This window comes from Kogia breviceps, chromosome 12, assembly GCF_026419965.1.
Source record: "Kogia breviceps isolate mKogBre1 chromosome 12, mKogBre1 haplotype 1, whole genome shotgun sequence".
NCBI classification, from domain to species: domain Eukaryota; kingdom Metazoa; phylum Chordata; class Mammalia; order Artiodactyla; family Physeteridae; genus Kogia; species Kogia breviceps.
In genome coordinates this window covers 17,984,548-18,009,221 of record NC_081321.1, presented here as the reverse complement: position 1 = coordinate 18,009,221, position 24,674 = coordinate 17,984,548, and the positions used below count along the sequence as shown (strand labels likewise).

Below are 24,674 nucleotides of genomic sequence, written 5' to 3'. Positions count from 1 at the left end.
CCACAGAAGCCAAGGGAGAAAGTTCAGGATCAAGGGAAAGCACTTGAGTATTGAGTTCGCATGAAAAGTCAAGCGGTGAGGACTAGAAAACACTTCAGAATGTAAAAAATTGCAAGTGACTGGTGACTTTATTAAGAACCCTGTTGGTAGAGACCAGAATTGAAGGTGTTGAGGACTCGGCAGTCAGTTTGTGAGAGGCAGAAGTGGGTGTTTACCAAGACACAACAGCATACCAGAACCTCGCTAAGGAATAGAGCATCTTACAGTACCTTGTCCTACTCTGAACTCTTTGGCACACACCCTCCTGTTTGTGAAATATTCTCTTTCTTTTCCAAGGGCTGAAAATGTCAGAGGTAGTACCTCCTTAACATACTGCCAGGAAGAGGGATTTTTGAAACTCCAGCATTTCACACTGGATTGGACCACTGTTGTTGTGTCTTAGGCTTCATCTGCCAAAAGAAGCGTAACTGTTCCTGAAGTCTAAATATCTTGTCTGATCCTACTTCAGGATGAATTGCTGGTCCTGTAGGGGCTCAGGCACATCTATCTCCATAAGCTTAATCAGTGTCAAATCAAACTTTGAGACACAGAACATTGGTAATTTCCCCCTGGGACTGTAATATACTCTTAAATTTTTCATGTGCCATCTCTCCGCAGATTGCAAGACAACAACAGCAGCTTCTGCAGCAACAACACAAAATCAATTTGCTTCAGCAACAGATCCAGGTCAGAAATCATAATTTCATACGAACTTCCAATTAAGAAATAGATTTTGTTTCTCATTTTCAGGTGACCTAACTGAAATGAGCTCCAAAATAATTGTTACTTTCAGCCTAATCGTGACGTGTCACCCACGTGCCGTGAGAATCTCACACACGGTGGATCTGTCACGGGCCCAACTGTGTCGCGGTGTTTTAGGGGAGGCAAGCTGATGGTAATTTTTATCCTACACGGAAAGGAAATTATTGTAGAGAAATGTTTCATTTTCTCTATTCTTTAATGTTTAATATGTGCCTGGAAATGTTCTCAAAGGGGGAGGTGCAGGGGAACCAAAGCAGAAAGGTTTTCAGTTAGACGGCGGTGGCAGGGAGAACTTTTTACAGTAGGCTCGAGAGCCACGTGTGTGATCAAGGTGGAAGTGAGGAAGGGTAACGATTTGGTGTTCAGGTCGAATTTCACCCTTCATACTGCGTGGAGAAATGAAGACTGAGGGCTCTATAACCTCCATATTTTTCTTCTGTGGAAATTTGCAGTGATGAGAAGCAAAGCTGCCAGGGATAGCCTGTCTCCACCACTTGCTTGTGGCATGCGTTTTGCCAAAATTTGTTTCCCTTTCTGAAAATTCCCTTTCTGAAAGCACTCATTTCGTAGAGTATTTAGGAGGATTTAATAAAATCATGGATGGAGAGCTTTAGCGTAGTGTCCAGGCACATAGTAAGTACTCAATACATACTTGCTATGACTAGCAAGAAGAGGAAACTAGTTCATGGAGCAATGACTCCAACCTTACGTGACATCATCCATCGGAAATCAACTGTTAGATTTGCAGTCAGCTTATCTGGGGAGAAATTCATCATTCTCTTGAAGCTGTATCTTGAGAATCCAATATATTTTATTAAGTGTAAATATAAATGACAGAAACAAACATGTCAAAATTATTTCATCCACGTGTTTATCATATTTAGACTTATTTGCCAAAAAAGTTTATCCCATTTTATCTAACTGGGTCAGCTACACTTAATTTCTTTACTCTGGGTTATATAGCCCAATCAAAGTTTACTCACTCTTGTTCTACCTGAAATTTTAATGAGCACAGTTTCAGTGAGACAGAGAAACATCAGTGAAATGTTCCAACCAAGACTCCATGCCTTCCTTAATTATGAACAGCACATTTCTAATGTGATATTATCTGTCTGTCCATATCTGGAGTGTGGTTATTCATTCAATGGTTTAAAACTGTTCTTCGGGTTTCATGTTTAGCCTAAGCATGCTGCCTTTGAATGTAATTTCAGTTGATGGTACGAGGTTATCTACACTTAAAATGTTTCTGATTATTGAAAACCAAAGATAATAGAATTATTATGGCAATTTCTCATTATAAATAAGATACAATTCCATAATGAGTAGTGTGGTCCTTTGCAAGTCACTTGGTTTCACTGAGGTTTGATGAGGGTACCAATGGTTTTAAGTGTTTATGATTGTTATGAGATTGAGATAGTCTTTTGTTCAATAGAATTGCAAAAATGTATGTAAACCCGTGTTATAAATATGTAGAAGGCTCAATCAGCTGTGCTTTCTGACCATATAAATTGTGCAACACCTCCAGTACTTACTTGTTTTGCAATTATTCCACAGTTATGACCACTGCGTTCATAATGTGGATTTAAAGCTCTGTCATAATAACAAAATGTTGAAATTGGAGGATTTCTTGCTCCAGAGCATGGAGCATTGTACTTTATAAGGCAGAGCATTTTTTAAATGAAGTACCTTAAACTATTCTAGAAATGACATGACTCTAGAAACTGTATACCAGCGAGCTGGAGCCAAGTTTAATAACTTTCCCAAGACCACATGACTAGTTATGGGTAGAACCAGGATCAGAAGCAAAGTTTTCTGACTGTTAGTTGAAATTTTGCTGAGTATGAGAATTTAAAAGCTTAGAATTTCTATTTGATCAAAATGTTACGCTGCTGGCCTCCACTAGTTCACAGGGTAGACAGAAAAATCCAGTAGTCCCTAAAGGAAATAATGTCACACTGACAGTAATTTGGGGAAACATTAAAAGATGCTGAGATACTATATCTGTGTATTTGTCCTCTTTTCTGGTGTTAGTACAGATAAATGATACCGACAGAGTCAAAACCCATCAAGCTATTATTTTAGAAAAAAAGCCTGGGAATGTTTCAGGCAAAAAATAAATACTGAGCAAGAGTGACAGTCTGAAAGGAATTAATTTTCACAGCTTCTAGTATATTCATTAACTGAAAACATAGTTCTAAAGTATATTTTATAAATTGTTAATTTGGAGATGTCTAACAAACACTTAATAGTTATGAAAATCACAATATATTTAAATTGGTCTATTGAGAGATATGGGAAGCACTGATGTAGTGGCATGTGTAGAAACAAAAGATTAAAAACATAGAAGAGATCCTTTTTGTTCCCCACATAAATTTTTAACCGTGTTTCCTTTTTAGAATTTCTTCTCTCCCTTTTCTTCTTTCTACTTCCTCCTTTCCTTTAGCAGCATAGGACAAGGAGGGAGAAGATTAAAAATCAAATCTGCTATAGTGGAAGGCTATAAATAAATTACATGTATAACAAATATTATTATGAAATGAATTTTTGTCAATACATAATCAATGTTCACTTAAGAATTTACCATAGATTAAATTTTCTTTGATATCTGAAAATACATAGTATATTTTGAATTTGATCTACTTTTTTTTCTTTCTTAAATATGGAGCCTTAAGACCTTGTAGAAATAAACATACCACTTAACGTTATTCATCCTGACTGCATTTTTTAGATGTTTTGTGCCATTGTTCCTTTGGACCTTAGAAAACAATGCATTCTAGTTCCTCTCTGGATATAATAGTGGACTGCAGTGTTACTAGTCCACAGTTCCGGCTACATTTAAGATCTTTCTTTCAGCTATAAATACACAAGACATTAACTTGGTTCAGATATTGGGAAAGTTATGCAGTACGTTAGATGGGCTAAGCAGATCTGCGAGATGGGTTAGATTGATAGGTAAGAGAGCAGAACGAATTTTCACACTTGATAGCTGTGTTAAATGACAGGAGGGTGATGTCCCCTAACATTTTCCTCATTCTTTCCTCTCTTTAAAGGAGAGGTTAATTTAGTCATCTTTATTCCATTCGAAGTATATTTCATTCAAGTTTAAAGACGTATGAACAAGTTCCTACGTGTGTGTTTGAACAAACATTCACATATTCTAATGACCCAGGTTGTTTAAAATTTCTCTTGACCTGTTAATTCTATTTTCTTTCAACTCCAGATGAAAAGAACAGTGGTAAGTTTTACTCTGCAGTTATTTTTTGAAAGAGAAAAATGCCATAAGAATTGGCAAATTAGCCAGTTTATTTAATCACTTAGGGTCAGTTCTTTATGAACTGTTCTTATCTCTTTAAAAAGCAACCTTGGCTCTAAAATTGCATGATTCTACTTGGGTTCAAAACTCAATCTACATTATTTCTGTATAAAGACTTTATAGAGTTATAGCCTTCTTTCAAGTTTATTCACAAAACTCATGAGGATTAAAAGAAGAATTAAGAAAATTTTCTGTCATTCTTTACAAGATCATAAATCAGTTCATTCTAGAAATAAAATCATGCATAATATCAGAAACATCCCATCTTCCCTCAAGAATTTGTCTTTCTTTCTTTTTTTTTTTTTTTTTTTTTTGCTGTACGCGGGCCTCTCACTCTTGTAGCCTCTCCCGTTGCGGAGCGCAGGCTCCGGACGCGCAGGCTCAGCGGCCATGGCTCACGGGCCCAGCTGCTCCGCGGCACGTGGGATCCTCCCGGACCGGGGCACGAACCCGTGTCCCCTGCATCGGCAGGCGGGCTCTCAACCACTGTGCTACCAGGGAAGCCCTTGTCTCTTTCTTTATGAGACCCTTAATTTTAGGAACACTAAGAAGGTTTAGTCTTCCTTTTCTACTATTCAGCAATATTTTTTCTTTGATGTTTTTGTTTATTGTCCTTAAAAAAAAGAATATTTTTGCACTTTTACTTACTGTATCTAGCTAACTTTTAATGCACATTAATACATAAGATGAAATTTATAAACATTTCAGAGAAGACTATCCTTCTAGATTTTTTGAGGGTAACCTTTTTCTTTCTTTTACTCTATTACTTGTGCTACAGTGCCCATCTTCAGCAGTTTGATTTCCTGACTAATCTCTTTTTTACAATAAATCAGGCTGTTTCTAATACTGTTAGATGGTTTATGTTTCCAATAATGATCCTAGACAAGTGGTTCATCTTGACCTGATTCACTGTTACCAAAGCCTTTTAAAGTAAATGAATGAGTGACCTCTATTCAACATCCATTATGGCAACAAACTGAATGTTCCTGAAGACTCAAGTTCTCTTTTTGTCTTGAAGCTTTGTATAGGACATGGTTTCTGTAGCTTTGGGTGTGTGTTTGGGGGAGGAGGGGCGGGGGAAGCATGTCCTAGTTTTAAATTTCTTACCCTTTTTCAATAATACTTAATGGAATTCAAAGCTCTTATTAGCATCTTAGAGGGTCAATCCAACAACATGCTCTAATATGAAATTGACTTAAATATCTTTAAGGGCAAATGTAAAGATATTGTACTTCTTTTCAAATGCATAATTTCATGATTCCCATACTGGAAGCTCAGAGTTTAAACCGTCATAAGAGGTGCCACATATTTGTTGCATTCCCTCTTCTGGTAAACTTTTCCAACTATTGTTCATTGTGTTCTCTTGGGGTCAAAGAATTGGTATTTAATAACCAATTGGTATTTAATAACCAATCAGAAACAAGGTCATTGTTTCTGATTCATAAGGTAAGCACGTGAAGGACTAATAGTAGCTTTGGGTCACTGATTCTGCCTGGAGCTAAGGATTGAGCAAAGGACAAATCTCTGTTCCTTTGTATTCTTAGTTGTGCAGTGTATATTCCATAGTATGTAGGAAAGAGCTTGATTCTTTAGGTTTTACAGGATTATATTTAACTGTGTGAAACTTAAGTGTATTAAATGGTTAAACAAAAAGATAGAGAGCAGGTTCTATGGATTTAGACATACTCATGCTCAGTTTCTGCATCTTTGTACCTTATCTGCTATGTGATCTTGAGAAAATTGTTCGGTCCTTCTGAGTTTCATTATTCCCGTCTATTAAATGGGAATTATAGTACCTAAGTCACACCTGGTTAGTCTGAGAATTAAATGGCATCATCCCTGGCATGTAATGAGCACACAATGCTAAAAGATTTTGCCTAAGTCATTTGAAAAACTTCTTTCTGTTTTTCTGGTGATGGACAATTTAATGAATATTTCCATAGAGGAGAATTTCTAGGAAAAAAAAATATATAACCTACATGGCTGTAGCCACTGAAAAGTGTAAGTTTACTCTTCCAAATTTATATGATTTTAGAACTATGGCAGATTTTTAGAAAGCCTTTATTTACACCTATCTCTCATTTTGACATTTGTAAAGTGAAACCAAGTGAGGTTAGAAGATTTTCCCAAGGTCACATAAGTTGTTACTTGTGGAACCATGGCTGGATTCCAAGTTCCCCGAGTCTTGGTCATTTGTATTTCACCAATATTCTGCCATTTAAGGCTTAATGGCCCCAAGTTTTAAAATGAGTTTTCTTTCCCCGGGAACTTGTTCCTACGAAGTAAAAACACATCTTGACTTATATACAGTTGAATGATTACGTTGCAGTCATGGGCTCAACCAATTTGTGATAAAGGTTTCACTTTATTGGAGCCAAAGTTCTCTGAGCTCATTAAGAGTTTTGATAATTCTTGATAAATTATTATGCAGAAGGAAATCCATTGAAATATTGCATTGGAAACATAATAACTTTAAAGGTGAAATAATAGTACCTGACTAACCTGCTGATTTATGATTTCTTTCTCTGAGTGTGGTAAGTTGGAAGCATTTTACCCCCCTCAACAAGACCCCACACACATACATGAGCACAAAGAGATTGCAAAGTAACCTTGTCTCTTTAGGAAACTGGAAATGCCAAGAATAAACACCATATAATTAAGGTAGCATTTCAACCTGAGAAGGAAATGCATTAACTCCTTGAGCTCCGACTAATGTTTCTCTGTATGAAATACAATATACCACCCCTGGGAGGATATAGTTCTTGACATTCAGATGGATTATTAGAGGAGAAAACATGGAGATACAAAGTAGCAGCTTTAGAAATGACTTTCCTCTCTTCCTTGTACTTTCTGGAAGGAGAACTGCCTATTGAGAAGATGGGTGTCCTCTCCTAAAAGAGCAGTGACGATAACTGCAGGTCTGTCCTTTTACTCAGAGGGAGCCACTTTAAAATCTTTTAAGCATTTTTTTTTTTTTAAATACATCTCCTGGTGATTACCTAATGATAGAATTTCAGTCATTCATATGATTTCTCTGTCTGGACAAACCTGCTTTTGTAGATAGAGATACAGATAGATTGCTATGTATGCCTATATATTTTTTTAATTTTTATTGATATGACACATACCTGATGGCTAAAAGCGTACAAGAGAATAATGAAAGCAACCATCCAGAGCCCAGTCCTCTGTACTGTGCCCAGTCTTTTCACTCAGAAGGGGCATCCTTAAAATCTGTTTTTTTAAAAAATAGCCTTCTAGTATTTATTGTACTTCTGTATACCAAATATTATTATAGTGCCGTTTCTGACTTATCAACTTTAAATATGATTAACTTGGAAACTGGAAACTTAGTTCTGGTATTGCCAGCCCAGCACCCTCCCCTATACCCCTCCCTCACCTGTAATACAGTGACATAAGTCATTTAAGTTCTTCCAATAGATATTCTTAAACTTTCAATAGTTAACTTACACCTCGTTTCTCAATCAGCTATAAATAGTGTCTCTTAACACTTGCCTTGTGGGCAAGTGAGACTTCTGTCACACACAGCTGCCAGTTTCTGTTATCTGTGTGTTTACTCTAAATATATATAATACATGTGTGTATATATGTATGTGTATATATACACACACACACACGTAGCTGTTGTGCTTTACCTGTTGGTTAATCCTAAAAATTGAAAATCAGTAGACGATTTTTATGTTAAATTATGTCTCTATATTTTTTCTGCATAGTCTAAATAAGGTGCTCCTTATTTCATTTCTGTGTAGCTTTGAGCTTTCCAACTGCTTTTCATTAGTCTTTCTTCCTCATGTTGTTTGCCTTATTATCTCCGTAAATTCTCAAGAATAAACCAGATTTCCACAATCCGACTCTCCTTGATACCTGCTCCCTAGCCCTCTGTTCTCCTGCTTTCAGTTGGTTTAGTTAGTCCCGCTGATATTCTAGGATGTCCCTTTATGGTTCTCCAGGGTCGAGAGACTCACTATTTCCTATATTGTCCTCCTTGCCTTATCTCCTTGTTTTGCTCCAGAATCACATCAAGAAACTTCCTAGAAAAAAAAGGGGCAGGGGTCTGCATAGGATATAAAGTTTCTGGGATAAAAAGTTCTAAATGTATGCATGTATAATAATGCTCCATTTTACCCCTCTACTTGATTGATAATTTGGCTGCAAATAAAATTGTAAGTTGGAAGTCATTTCCCTTATATTTCAAATCCATCGATTCATCATCTTCTCGCATCTGTGAGAAATATTATGTTGATCTGATGTTTTTGTTGGTGTGACCAATATTTTCCCTTTCTGAAGGCTTTTAGTATCGTCCGTTTACTGCAACATTTCACAATAAATGAAAAATACCAGCATTTATTCTGATATTTTTCATTTATTATTTTGTAAACACCATGAATCTTTCCTTGTAAAGTTATGTTCTTTTGCTCTGGAAAATTATCTTGTCTTTTTTTTCTTGACCATTTTATCCTTTATTTTTCAGTTCTTTCTGGATCTCCTATTAGGCAGACATTGTATTTTCTGAGTTAGTAACTGTGTTTCGTAATGTTCATATTTTTTGTTTCTGTTCCTTGGTTCTTATTTTTAGGGGATTGCCTAAACTTTTATCTCCTAAATTTTTTACTTGGATCTTTGAGAAATTACCTTTTTAATTTCCATGAGCAACTTCTTTTCTCTAATTCTTTTTTCAGGTTGTCTTATTGTTTAATGGATCATTTCTCCTTGAATATCTCAGGGTATACAAGTTTGAGGGTGTTACCAAAAAAATTAAATTCTCACTTCCTTAAATTATCTTTTCTCTCATTTTCATCTCCTTGTTTATCTTGAGGTTACTCTTTCAGCTTGAAGTTCTACTAGAATTAGAAAATGACTGGTTACCCATCCAGATTTAAGAATGAGATAAGAACAAGTAGACTGGGAGCTCTGACTATGAATTAGACTTATCAACAGGTGGGCACTGCTTTAGCAAGAACAGGAAGCTGGCCATACATAACATGAATCCTATATATGGGTACAGAAAGGTCTTTGTTCTGGGATTCCAATGATCATGTGCTAGCTATCGTAAGTTTCCTTAGACTATTCAGTTTCTGTTGAAGTGGGTGTGATGTAGCTGGGGGAGAGGACAAGAGCCACTTTCAAATAATACTACTGTTTTCAACCCAGGTCTTAAACTCCTATTCTCTCTCATATCTAGTATTTCGTGTCCTAAGACTTTCTGGTGATTCTGAGTAAAAATTAAGCCTTGTTTTCACTTAACCCCCGGCGTGTATACTCTAGTCTGTTTCACCCACTTTCATCAGCTAACACTCTACAATTGCTTTTTATCTTCCAAAACTTTGGTCATATTTCTTGCCTGTGCATACCTTTTATTCTTAATTATCTTATGTGACATAGGTTTATAAATTATTTGTTTTTATTGTTTTAATGATGTCTCCGGAAAGAACTGAGATATATGCACATGGTCAGTCTATCTTGGAAATGTAAATCAGAACATCATTTTTAAAAAATTCTTTCTTTTTAAATAGAAAATATTCAGAACAGTAAACAGTATCTGGGAACAAAGGAGTCCTCATAAAGATGATAAAAGGTGAAGGTGAAGCTTGAGGCTCCAAAACCAAAATATGCAATTCTAAGATCTGTATAACATAGAATATATTTTTTAGTTTCTCTGGTGGGAAAATAATGGGGACAAGGGACATAGATATGGAGAATTTCACCATCGTTTTCCCCTTTTTGTTAAATTTGTCAAACAGTATGACTTTATATATAATTTTAGACAATGGCCTTGATATTTTAAACTTTTTAGTATCATTATTGAGACCCTAATTGAAATGACAGCTATAGTTGATGATTCTGTTGAAGTGACATTGACAACAGTTTTTGGCAGTTGTAATCCTGGTTCTGTAATTCATTCATCCAGACTTGGGCTCCTCACTGAAGACATAAACAATGCATTTTGTGGAAGGAGGTCTTTTCCTTTTCCTCATTTTTTTTATGTGGAATCTCAATCTTTCATGTTGTTTTCCTTTTTCTGTCATCCAATTTCTGTGCCGTTTCTGTGTTTTTTCTTTCTCCAATCTTTGCAGTATGATTTTTGAAGTGAATCCTGGTTTCATTTAATCCAGTGTGGCCATTATGGAATCACCGAGACTGGCCCGGAAAGCAGACTGAGAGCAGCATTTCCCATGACTTTGCCACCTTTACCAAACATCATTACCTGTGGTAAAAGTTGAACGCTGTTCTTCACTGAGGCTCTACCGTTCATATCTTACGAGTTAACAAAGCAAAATCCATCAGTGCTTAGATAAAACCTGGGAATGTAATTATCAAATAGTGGGAAACAAAACAAAGCAAGTTATCAATAACAGGTTTGGAGAATATAGGTCAAAAGTCAATATGTTGGCCTAAAATGAACTTCCTTTATTTCACCTTAATTTATACAGTTAGTGTGGTAAATAAATGTGGTAGCAGGGAGTGCTCACAGAATCTTTAGAAAGAATTTCTATCTCCTACCTTTGAAGAGAGTTGACAAATAGGTAGAAAATTAGATGCCAGTGAAATTAACAGTGTTAACATAAAATGAATTAATTCTACAAAGAGTAATTATATCATGAGTCAAGACATACATTCCAGACATCCCTAGCACATGGCAAATTTCCTTCAAAGAGCTCTCTAGCCAGAGTACTAATTTCTACTCAAGAGTTGGTAAATTTTTATGTAATTTACAGGCAACGAGAAACTGATTGACTTTTTACTCTGTGTGTGCGTGTTTATTTGGCTCTTTTCTTCAGAAAAGGAAGATTAACAGTTTAAAAAAATGAGAAAGGAGAGATAAATAGAACACAAGATACCTTTATGATACCAGAATGGTCCCCAGTTTTCCCTTGAAGGAGAAACAAAAGGAAAACTGAAGTTGTTTCTTTTTCAGTGAATATTCTAGAAGTGCTTAATTCTCAGTCTTTATTATACTGGATCTCACAGCAGCATTCAATAAAGTTGACCACTCCCACTGTCTTGTAACACTCTTTGGTTGGCCTCCCAAAGATCACGGTCTGCTTTTCTTCCCCATTCTCAGTCACATTTGGTAGGTTCTTTCCTGTCCTTAAAAAGCTAACTTGCGTTTATTTTCCATCCTCTGACTTCTTTATCTCCACTTATTTCCTAAATGATCCCATCTAAAGTCTTTGTGTGCCATCCTTTTGGATAATACTCCAAAATTTATCTTGAGAGCCTCTGTCTCTCACCTGGACCTCAGAGTCTAATACCCAGCTGTCTACTCAGCCTGTTTAAATGGATAACTAATATGCACCTCAAATCTCACATTTCCCAAACAGAACCTTTAATCGTCTCCCCCAAACTCATTCTTTCCTGATTTATCCATCTGTGAATATGATACCACTTGCCTAGTTACTGTTGCCAAAGACCTAGGAGCTGTCTTTGTATCCTCTCACTCTCTTATGTCTCACAACTAATCCATCGGAATCGGCTTTTATCCTCAAAGTCTATCAATTGAGCAACTTCTCCCGTGATCACTCTAGTCTATGTCACCATCACTTCTCACCTAGCCTGCTGTTGTAGGCTCCCTAACCAAATGGGTCATCCTACTTCCTCTGTTGACCTGCTAACTAGGTTTTTCACGTAGCTGCTAGAGTAATCTTTCAAATTTAATTGTGCTGTAACCATGCTCAAAATCATGTCATTTAAAATGAATTCACTCTTCTTACCTTAGTCTGTTGGGCTATACTTGATTGCACCAACTTCTAACTTTCTCCCTCATTCCTTCCACGCTAGAAACCCATCCTTCCTGGTTGCAAAGAATATGCCGACAATGTTCTAGCATCAGAGCATTTATGCTTGTCATTCCTGTGGCCCGGAATGCTTTCTTCCCCTCATCCCGTACCTCAGAGCCTCACGTCAGCCAGCCATCTCTTCCCGTGCCGTCCTCCTCAGGGAGGCCGGAGCTGGAGGAGCTCCTGCCACCTCCAGCTGCCTCTGAGCTCTTTTCCTGCAGACTTGTCTTACAGCACTATCACCCCTTATATTTATTTGGCTCTTGCTATACCCTTGCGACCACAGATGCACACCTAGCAACAAGTCTGTGGCGGTCAGGGATTTTATCTGTCTCGATCACTGCTGTATCCAAAGAACCTGTAAATCTTCTTGACATATAATGAGAACCCAGAAATATTTACTCAATGTATGACTGTATGAATGAAGTGAGGGCGCATTATTCCAGTGTGTAGTGTATGTAAAAATAAGTAAGACAGTAATTTTCTCAAGAGATTAAAATAGATGCTATGGGAGCCATCAAAAATAGATAACCAACGTTCCCTAGTGCTGTATGTGATTTGTAAAATCATTTTGTACCTTGTACTATACTAGTAAGAAGAAGCAGCCCATTGCTTATTAAGTGGTTGTCACTTTGTAGAAGTCATTTCTTACGATCATCACAAGAATTCAGATAGGTTATGGCATTATCTCAATCTTGTAGGGAGTAGAAATGAGGGTGTGTGTGTGTGTGTGTGATTCTGAGATCCTGACAGTTGACTACTATGTAGACTAAAAGGTGCCTTCTTCCTCTCTCTCCTTATTAGAGTAGCAATGAGTGATTTAATTCAGATAATCCCTAGAAAATAAAAGTAATTGATCTTATCAAACTGAGCTACACCTGTTAAACTAGCAAATGTGGCAGGATTTTTTTTTAAGTAATTTAGTTTTGCTTTCTACAGTAAGCCAGTAAGAGGTTGCCCTTTATAAGTGGAGGAAAAATATTTATAAATGGAGGAAAGATATGTTTCACATAAGCAAATATTGCATATAACCAAATCTTCACTTATGAGTGCCAAAAAAGATAGGGTGCCATATTTATAAAAGATAAATATCTTTTAAAACTATTTTATGTTGACAATTTTGTTAGACCTAAAAAGGAAGTTAGAAGAGGTGATCTAATGAACTTTCATAGCATACACATATGTTTAACTATAAAAGAGGTAAGCTAATGAGCTAATTTTGATATCATACCCATATATTTAATTTGAGATTTCTATTAATATATCTATATATACACACAGGTGTCTGTACAAACAATTTTTGAATCAATATCTTCCCTTCATTTCTTCTATTTAGTGCCAAAATAAGTATTAAAATTTTTTTCTTCTCCCATAACCACCATCTAATTCTGAATACCTTTTTTACTCTCTTTCTCTCTCTCTATTCCTTTTCACAACCTTGCCAGTACCTGTATCCATACCTGCCTGCTGCTTGACCATCTGACATAGCCACTAGTTATTTCCTTTACTGTTTTTATTTTATTTTCTCTCCCCCAAAGTTCCTTCTCTGGCTAACTTTTCTCCTCTTTCTTCTCATTATTGAATCACATTTTGTGTTTCCATTGAATACAAATTTGTTCACAGATAAACCAAGTGAGTCTAAAAGAGTTTTGTTTTAATTTTTAAAGTAAATTATTTGATTTACTACAGGGTGATTTAGAGGGAGAGAGTGCAAGAGAACATGTAAACAGGCTCAAACAGAGGTCCCACAGGGTGTTAGTATACTATATTATCTCAGTCTTTCCGTGATAGAGGGTGTGCTGGCGTGAGCGCCCATGCCAAGCAGCCAGAAAAAGAGGCGGAACGGCTGCCTTAAAGTAAATCAAGAGAGAACAATAAAATTTTCCTATTGCCTGGTGGAGGTGTTTAGGATGTGTTTTCTTTATATCTTCATCCACCCTAATTGAGAATGCTTTAAAATTGAATGACTAGCAGTCAAAACGTGTTTGCTTCAAGCTGAGAAGAAAAATGCTGGTGTCTCCGCTTCCAAACTCATTGCGCTTTGTACACAACTGACAGCTACAGTCACTTTGAGTGACTGATAAGTGGGAAGCTTTGCCACTTATCAAGGAATGCAGGCTGGAGAGAAAAGGCTGGAGTCGTTTAGAAGCTTTGGCACGTTCAAAATAACATCTTACATCAGTCAGACTCAGAAGCACTACAAGACATTTAAAGTGAAGTAATGTATATAGAAATGTGGTATATGAGTATATGTGTATGGAGAGAGACGAAAATGATTCAACAAGCAAATAGCTGCAAAGAGGTAAAAGAGAAAGCACTGCAGTTAGGGGTCGATATTTGTGAAGTGAATCAATGGTTAAATAATTTACACACATTTGGTAAAAATTTACCTTTAGTTTGAAACAAACGAATTTAAAAGTACCTAACTATAGATCTCCACCATTATTTACATAAGCAACTAGCTTTTGACCAAATGGATGCCTTGAAGCACCTGAATAATAAAAATGTCATCCACTTATATAGATAGTAATTTTTACCCTGAGGAAGAATCCCTATTCTTATTCCCCCTCTTCTCTTCTTGTGTAAGTTTTTTTTTTTTTTTGCGGTACGCGGGCCTCGTACTGCTGTGGCCCCTCCCCTTGTGGAGCACAGGCTCCGGACGCGCAGGCTCAGCGGCCACGGCTCACGGGCCCAGCCGCTCCGCGGCATGTGGGATCTTCCCGGACCGGGGCACGAACCCGTGTCCCCTGCATCGGCAGGCGGACTCTCAACCACTGCGCCACCAGGGAAGCCTTAATTTTTTAAATATACATTTAAAATGTTCTGTTATATCTAACTTAGCATGATTATATAATAAAATAGAATCAGGACATGTTCTAATTTTAAACATAATTTTGAGACTATGCTAATGAAAGAATATACAGATTCACTAGACTGTAATTTCCACAAATAGGAATTTCTGAAAATGACAATTTTTTATACTCGGTTATTAGGATCATATATACAGTGCGTGTATATCCTACTCTAAATTTTCTAGGACATTCATATTTCAAATATTTTCTCTGTCTATTCACATGAGTTATTCATTCTTTTATACTCTTTGGATCCCTAATAAGAGATGCAGTATACCTCAGTGATTTTAACCCTTTTACTAACACCATTCTGTCTATTTAAATAACTTGTTTCAGTTTGAAAACCCATAAATACACTAGTTTTTGTCAGGCCTTGTGTCCCAATTTTAGGTTTGGGCATAAAGTCACAATAACCATAGCCATGGTTAATTTTTCAAACTTCCTTGCCTTGAGCCTGTGTCTTGGAAGACTAAATTTAATGTATAATCTCTTGATTATTTAAGGTACAGCCAACCGCATGCTTGAGGGGTGTAATTATGAAACCTGCAAATTATTTCACTCTTCTCAATTGCTGTAGGACTGAAGACTACTAACCCTTACATCATTGTAAAAATTGGGGGGTACGTTTGAAGATAATTACGTGAGTGAGCAGGAAGAAGAATGTGTTGGGGCATTATGGCCTTCAGACCAGTCTGTGAACTGCTACAAGTCCTTGAAGAGATAAGGGGCTGGCTAAACCCATTTCAATTCAGCTGACATTCTGTTTCACTGCACAAATTTCTTGATGAAGGAAGAAATTTGGTGGTTTATATCCTAGTACAAGCTCCTGACCTCACAAACCAACACCTTGAGTGGTACTGAATTAGAACTCTTTGATCAATAAAATATTAATATAGACAAATAGTCTTTAGAGATAACTTAATCCTACTTTTTCTTCTTCAGTAGATGGAGAAAGTATGGTCCAGAAATGATAAGGGCCATGCCTTAAGTCCCACGGTAATTAGGTGTAGACCCTGATCTCTTAGTCCTGATTAATCATATTAAATAACCAAGGTCTGAAGCATTGCTGAGAACAAAACGAGCAGCAGTCCTGCAGAGCCCATAAAATTGCATTTATTACTTTATCTGGGATTCGAAACAGATATGAAATCTTTTGCTAAAGAAATTTGGAACAATATTTGAATGGTTCCATGAAAATTGTAAATGACTCATCACATGGGAGAGAACAATTAGAAAATGTTCATCAAATTCTGATTCACTAAAGTTATCAGTATATCGTTTTGGAAGACATATATGCAAAACTTTTTTAACATATGTTTCAGTGGCTCATGATGGTCTCTATATTTTTTAAAAATGATCATTTTTACAGTGAGCTAGTGTCTCTGCTTGATTCATTTTGGATCAAAATTTATAACATTGTATCTTCAGAGTTTATAAACTAATAATGTCTGAATGCTTCTCTAAGAAAAATATTCCTTTGATAAACAGTAGCTGAGGCTCCTTCAAAGTAAAACTGAACTATTTTAAAGGACCTCTTTGATTTCTAGATATGTTTTAAAAACCTACATTAGGGAATGCCTATTTTGGCACTGGAAAATATTTTCCCATTATGCAATTGATTTTTCTTTTTCTCCCACTGTAAAATGATGCCCGTTCCCCAGCCTCCCCATTTAGGGTATTTGATACACTTCTATCATTTATTGAAAGCTTTATCTTTCAGTCTCCTATAGTTTTAAAAAATCCTCTTTCTTTTTTGTCCTGTAACAACTGCTTCATTCTTGTAAGGAAACAGGAAAGAAGATCTTTCTCTAAAATCTTTATCCCTTGAGACATTGAGTGAAGTCTCTTTTGTGATTAAAAAAGGCTACGGCTCTTAAATGTGTTACAAGCACAATCTTGATGTGTACAAATACTTCCATCAACACATCATTACTTTAAACTGTCTTCTCTTTAACCTGTCTTCTACTACCTTGTATCTTTTTTTTTTCTTTTCTGTGCTGTCTCTTACCCAATTGCTTTCTCCTCAGTTATTCTCCTGCTTCTGACACAGACTCATTCCTAGACAACAGATCGTCTCAGTGAGACTTTAGGAGAAAGAACACAATGCAGAGATAAGTACCCATCAGACGTTATTTTGTAAATACATACTTAAAAAAATTAGTATCCCAGTAGCATGAAAATGCTAATAATTCATATTGTTGTAGGCGAGTTTAGATATCTTGTGAATCTCACTTCTCACAATGGTATCATTATATATTTTATTTCTCTTATGTGGCCCCTGTAAGATATAATGTTAATACATGTAAACAAAAATCCACCTTGAGTAACGTAACAATTAGGTTTTCATCCATCTCTGTGCTCATCCATGTCATGACACAATTCAAGTATCTGATGATTTTCTTCTTGCATACAGTCATAATCATAGAAATAACATAAGGGTCTATTGTAGGAAAAAAGTGAATGATGGGGGCTTCCCTGGTGGCGCAGTGGTTGAGAGTCCTCCTGCCGATGCAGGGGCACGGGTTCGTGCCCCGGTCCGGGAAGATCCCACATGCCGCGGAGCGGCTGGGCCCGTGAGCCATGGACGCTACGCCTGCGCGTCCGGAGCCTGTCCTCCGCAACGGGAGAGGCCACAACAGTGAGAGGCCCGTACTGCCAAAAAAAAAAAAAAAAAGTGAATGATGAAGCCAGTCAATGGACATTCTTTGGTTATTGCTAAATTAAAGGAATCATGATCACAGTGTTTACAAAATGTATTAATGAAGTTCTCAAATGCATGCATGCTATTCCTTTACCCACTTTGCAAGGATTATTAATTATTAATGGCTTCTTATGCTAAGATATGATAGTATTTTCATTGTGCCTTCTTTATCTGACTAAATCCTCAGAACTTTGTTTTATTTAGAATGGGAGAGAGGTACTCTTCTGTAAACTTTTTAGTACCATATTCAGAGCCACATGGAATTAATCTCCTTTAGCCCATCTCCTCCATATATCTTTGTTTAATGGCATTTTTTTGCATCTTTCTTTTACTTTTTCTTTTTTTATCATTTGATTGATTTTCTTCATTTTGAGACTTGATCAGGGAAAACAGAGCAGAAATATGGGAAAAAAATCCTCAAATTAACCCTAAGTTTGATGTTTTATGAGTTTTTTGATACAGACTAAAATGAAGTGGCATAATACCTGAAAAATGGAGACAGGAAGACTTAGAAAATTCAAAATTATCTGAGTTTTCACAGGAAAAGATGAAAGGATTAAATGTTGTTTCTGAAAACATGATATTTTGCAACCATCCCAGTTCAAGTTAGATCAACCTTCTGTCATATAATTCTGACAAATACCTGAAATTATGGACCCTAAGACATTGAACCTGCTCGTCCAATCTCTTCTTCTGGTTTTAAAGGTTATGATAGGAGTTTTACAGCCTCAGAAAGAAAATGAAATGCCTACACGAAGGAATAATTTTTGATTTTTAATATATCTTCACTGTGAGTATTCTAGAAAGCTCATGGAATGTGTCTATCCCAGAATAATTACCCCAGTTCTTTTATTTTTATTTCCCTCTAATTACTGACTTCTACTCTTAGATTAGTATCAAAAAGTGATAATATACTAAAAATTTCATATTTTTTCTGTCTGAAATCTCTATCCCATAAACACACATTTCTGACTTGTTTCCTTTTATTGATTCCTTTGTGTAAACATTAAAAAAAATTAAGTATCTTGAATTTGAAGTGTCTTTCATTTTTAAATGTTTTAAGAATGCTAATGACATGGTTGTTCAATTTTAGTCTTTTCCCTTAGTAACAACCATTCAGACAATAGGACAAACATTATAATTTACTTATTGGAATCACAAAGGAAAAACTTATCAAGGAAAGATGTGCAAAGTTAGGTAGACATCTCCCCCCAGTGCCACTGATTGTTCAGATAACTTGAAAATAGTTATGAGCCTTTTCTCCTTATGATACTGCTTTAACTAAAAGGAGAAACAGAAAATAACCTCAGGATGTGCTGCAGTTATTTCATTACTACTTGTCCCTTCTTTCCACCTTGACCACTGTTATGTTTTATTCCATTCTGGCTGTGTTAAGCTATACTAAATGTCAGTGGGATATCTGCCCACATCATCTGTTGTTATGATCTGGTCTTGCTCATAGGGACTCATTCATTGAGGCTCTCTTTTTACAATCCTACATACCCATAATTCTCTCCTTATGTAGTCTCGAGCTGGTCTTAATAAACATGATGGTGAGAAATACTACAGGCCTCTTTTCTTTTCACTATTTAATAGCTTTCTAAAAGGAAAACAGGAGTAATTAAGTAAGGATACAAATGCTTGTCATTGGTGGGTAGTTACTGAGGCAAAAGGAAGAAAATCAAGGTTGAAGATAGATTAAAAATTATGAAATACAGATATTTTCTAAATATTTTAATGCATAGTTTATAATACATTATAATGTATGAAACTAGCACAACTGGATTTTTTTTGCCTTTTAAAGTCTAGTTAGAGTGTTTATTAATGTCTTTATGCAAAGTATAAGGGACCTCAAAGTACTATCAATTAGGTAGGGATCAAATATCCCAGATACTGTGCTCAACTATAATGAAGATATTTTTATCTTCTTTGAAACAATGCTCACACATTACTAAGATTTTCAAAATCCTGTGGGAGAAAGCCAATAATATAATTTCATTTACTATAAGAGTATACCGAGACAGTAATTGTAGCTATTTCAAATCTTGAAGGACCAAAGAAAATTAGGGATAAGAAACATGAAGAAAAAAGCAATAGAAAATCCAGAGGCCTTGGAAAAGCAAAAAATAGGAGTGCAGAGGTGTTTCTTTGAATGCGGGGATGCTGGTCATATATTTAAAGAAGGGGAACCTTGAGAGAGCATAAGAGAACAGCCTGGAGGAAGAACAGTGGTCTTTTCCTTGAAAGGCTATGTGGGCTGTACCTAGACCATAGGATTTAAAAACTGGAGACTTTACTATTTTCTAGTTGTATGACCTTGGACAGTCACTGATGTTCAGCTTCATCTGTAGGTTCAAAATGTTAGTACCTCTCACATGATAGTTGAGATAAAACAATCAAATACCATAAAGTGAGTGTGCCTTAAAATCTGTAGAGCACTGGAGCAAATGTTTTTGTTGGTGGTAATCTATCTTCCCTTCCTCTGCTTCATATCATCACTCTGAACTTGAAATTTAAGGAATCAGCATCTCAGAAGGGTTTTTATTTGTGTCTTGTTTGGTCCTCCCCACCCCCCAGATGGAGCAGAGCAAGAGAGAAAAAGCAGGAGAATTAGGGATTTTCCCTTCAATTGATATAATTAGCTTTAATTCATTAAAATACATAGTAGTATATATATTAATATGGTATCCAAACCAGTTTGCTTGATCACAACCCCATCTCCCAATATCCCTTACAACACAGTTCATTATCATACATATAAAATAATCAACATGTCTGCCTATTGTCCAGAACAATGGACAAGAGAGTTATCTGACAAAACCATTAATGATTCCAAGGATCTTTTATTCTTTTCCTTTATTAATAATAGTGAATGCTAGCTTTCAGTATTTTTACTGATTTACATCTCTGAATTAACTTTGTCAAATCGAATTCAGGTTATCAGCTTACTTTCTAAATTTTTAAATTAATTAATTTGTATGTAAGCACACTAAATCACATGATTTATCAAAATTTAATTTTAGTTTCACAGTGGGTCACAGTATCTTCTGAATGTTACAGAACTTAAGGTTCCTCCATAACTTTGGATTCAAAATTTTGGTAAACTTGCAAATACTAGAATCAGCTGCATGAAGAATTTAAATCAGTTTTTAGTTATGGAAGTTTATCAAGTCTCTGGAGACCAAATATTTAAGCTAAGTTCAGATTTCATAAGAAATGTCACTAAAGATAATCACATTTACATGATAGATAGTGGGATGAAAGTTCTTTAATTGTTAGCTGTTCTTGGAGACCGAGCATTTCTTTGCAGAAATGACTAGTCTTTCCACTTAACATAACTTATTGGACTCTGTGCTAAGTAGCTGCATGTCTTACCACTGATATTTCTATATGGAATTCATTCTTTAGAAGGACCATATGGGAGCAGTTGATTGCTTCATCACAACTGGCACTTGCCTCCAGCGGTGTCCAATAACGGGGCATAGCTGGAGGCAAGTGCCAGTTGTGGATCACTACTAATGTTGTTATTGGTCATAAAAATTAGGTACTTAGAGTAATAATGGGACCTCTGCAGAGTAGTAATAATGGGACCTCTGCAGAGTAATTTCTGTGTGACCTTTTAAATGTTATTAAACTATCATAATATTAATATAAGTGCAAGTTATAACTGTTTTATTTCATCTTAAATACTACGTTTCTGAATTTGTTAGAGTTTACTACATCCTGTGTCACTAAGAAGATGGTAGGAAATGAAGAGACTCAAACTTAGTTATAAATCACAAAAAAACTACTTTACCAGTGCCATCATGGGTTGCTTTTTTTTAAAAAAATTGAAAACCCTATGCTTCTCAAAGAGACAGCTATCAATTGCAAATAATTCCATGAAATTCCACTGTATATTAATTTTTGACATACAATTAATATAGATTTCTCCCTACTGAATACTCATAGATATTTGATCAGAATTTTATAAATAAATGTTTGTATTAAAAAATGAACTTTAAAATTTGAGTGAAGCATTTAAAGAATACTTACATTGACTATCTCTTGAAAAGCAATTTTTTCGAATATAGACCATTTCTCACTATAATTTTTGCATTTGGATTTTTATATATATTAAATTATCTCAAAGCCAGATATACTTATATAGAAAATTATATACAGCCGAAGCCATACTGTTAAAAATTAGTTTTAAGTATTTCTAACTTCAGTGGTAACTTATGGTATAAAATAAGGCTGAACAAATATATCAACTGATACATTTTGTTAGTGAATGGTACTAGTCATAAAACAAAATATGTACTATTTATTCCAAATAATTTAAATACAGAGAGAGAGAGTGAGAGAGAGAGAATGTGCCCCTAATGCTGTTAGTGGAACTTGAAACCTAGTGAAGGACCACATAATGCCACAGCTTCCATGATCAGATAATACTGATAGAGCTAACATCCTAGAAATCCTCTCGGGCTGAATTAATAATGTTAGACTCTCTATATCATCCACAACTGCAAGAAATTCTGCATACTTCAGTACTGTATTTTAGGGAAGTAAAATTTTCATTCACTAATTTTAGAACTGCTGTTGTGTTAGTGTCATAGGCCTGCCGTAACAAGTACCCACAAACTTGGTGATTCATAACAATAGAAATTTATTCTCTTACAGCTCTGGAGGCCAGAGTCTGATATTAAGGTGTTGGCACGGGTGGTTCCTTCTGCAGGTTCTGAGGGAGAGTCTGTATCACGTCTCTCCCCGAGCCTCTGCTGGCTGTCCGGTATCCTTGGGGTTCCTTGGCTTGTAGGTGCCTCACTCCAGTCTCTGCCTCCACCTTCACATCTTCTTCTCCCCTGTGTCTCTGTGAGTCTCACATATCCCTCTGCATTCTTTTATAAGAACACGAGTGTTTGGGTTTAAGGCCCAGCCTGAATCCAGGATGATCTCATCTCTAGCTTCTTAATTTAATAACATCTACAAAGACCCTAATTCCAAATAAAGCCACATTCACAAGTACCGAGGGTTGGGAGTTGGACACATCTTTTTGATGGACACAGTTCAACCTAGTACAGCTTTAAGATTGTTTACACATTGTGCTATAATTATTTTGACTATTAGATATCTTGTTTCTTTGAGAAAGTGATGAGTATTGAAAAGAATGAGTACATGGGGGCTTCCCTGGTGGCGCAGTGGTTGGGAGTCCGCCTGCCGATGCAGGGGACGCGGGTTCGTGCCCCGGTCCGGGAGGATCCCACATGCCGCGGAGCGGCTGGGCCCGTGAGCCATGGCCGCTGCGCCTGCGCGTCCGGAGCCTGTGCTCCGCAACGGGAGAGGCCACAACGGTGAGAGGCCCACCTAGCACAAAAAAAAGAAAAAAAAAAAAAAAAAAAAAAAAAAAAAGAATGAGTACATGACTGCCAGGAACACTGTCAATACATAAAACTGCTTTATCAGTCCAGATATATTTACATTTTAACTTTTGGTCAGACTGCATAGTTGTTTTTCAGTGTGGCTGGAATTTGCAAAGGCACAGTATTATTATTGAGTGATATAGATGGTAGCACTCTGAAGTTAGCTTCAGAGGACTTTGTTTAAATCTTGGCTCCGTCACTTAGTAGCTGCATAAACTTAGAAAGCTGTTTAATCTTTTCAAGTTCCAGTTTATTCATCTGTAAATTCTTGTGTCCAAGTTCGTAATTAATGATGGTTATTGTAATCATATGCTTCCTCCAGGTGGACTCTGGCTGCTTGGTTTGTCCTGAGGTTACAATCAGTAGATGTCTCTTACAGCTCGACTGCTGAGCATGTGGACGTTGCCTAAGGGTCATTTGTACCTAATGCATGTTTGTTCAGCTGATGAAATCGGTACAGATTGCCTTCATGATTAAGAAACTTTAAAATACCAGTTTTACATATTTTTTTCTGTATTCTTATCATCGTACACTAGACTCCTGACCGTCTGGAAAGAGAATTATGTATCACTTTGGGCTGTCTAATATGATGCCAATATACTTGATGAAATCAGTCAGATTTTTAAATAAACGATTGTGATTGACTAAGTTTTTATTAACAGTGGTGCCTGGTGTATTGGCATTGTTCTGACATGGTTATATCATAGGAGAGGTGTGGGGAAAATAGCAAGGACTCATTAGTCAGATAGAACAAAGTTTAAGCGACCGCTTTGCTTGTCACTAGTGTTCTGACCTGAGCAATTCACTCCCTTTCCTCATGTCTAAAATACAAGTGATATATCTTTGTTTCAGTTTTTTTATAATTATTATAAATAAATTAAAGCACCAAGTTAGTTAGTGCCCAGCTAACAAAAGTGCTTGATAAATGGTAGTTAAAAAGAAAATATTATTAGTGTCTATATGGTGAAGATGATGAAGATGATGATGATGAAGATATACAGTTTTCAGTGAAGTGATTTGTTTTATTTCATTTTGAAGTAAGAGCCAGGATTTGTCATATTGTGTTAGGACAATTACTTATCAATATAATATTTTAAAGCGTTCTAGGTCTGCTCTTCGAGTGCAGTTACTTCTGGTTCCTATTAACATTTTTCTGTTTAGTTTTGTTGACCTATAGCTAATATTCCGTCTTATGATAGGCTGTATCAAGGTGATCAGCGTATATTTTCATAAAATGCATGTATATACAGAAATATATATAATACATCAGAGGATATAGAAATATGCTTTTAATCTCAAATTTATTAGTAAAATAATACATTTTTGCCTCAAAGATCTACAACAGATGTGTGCCAACTTTGTTGATTTGTTATACATACATATTCAAATGCACAATTGTTTTCTTTGTATAGACACACACACACACACACACACACACACACACACACACACACACATACTTTGTTGCCTATATTTTAAAGTTTGACAAATATCATACCAAAAATAAGACACAAGAAGTGTTTGTTAATTGATGGTGCTAAGTTAAAATTGTATGAAGACCATCCAACTGTATTGTGTGATATGCATTCTCTTATTAGTTTATTTTCTATTTGGGAGGTATAAGTCTTTATCAAGGAACAGAATTTTCTTAAAGTGACACATGATGATGTGTCACAGTTTTAAAGTAAACATAACAAAAAGGCAAAATAGAAATAGGCTCTCTTTGAAAATAAAGTACCTCTTTTGTTTTTGTTCTGAGAATAGTACATTTATACTTAAAAGAAGATAGAACTACACACTTTGTACATT

General features: G+C 36.0%; 1 protein-coding gene across 25 annotated transcripts in view; it reads left to right on the top strand.

Moving 5' to 3' along the window:
- SOX5 (SRY-box transcription factor 5) overlaps positions 1–24,674 on the top strand; it is a 1,010,478-nt gene that overhangs the window by 797,956 nt on the left and 187,848 nt on the right. For 24 of the 25 annotated variants that reach the window (XM_067008877.1, XM_067008891.1, XM_059082188.2 and 21 more), the window contains one exon: positions 658–726. In XM_067008877.1, the coding sequence (XP_066864978.1) occupies positions 658–726 (69 nt within the window). Of the gene's footprint in view, positions 1–657; positions 727–16,830; positions 16,835–24,674 lie in introns of those variants that run through there. The other variant, XM_067008892.1, reaches the window with a different exon arrangement.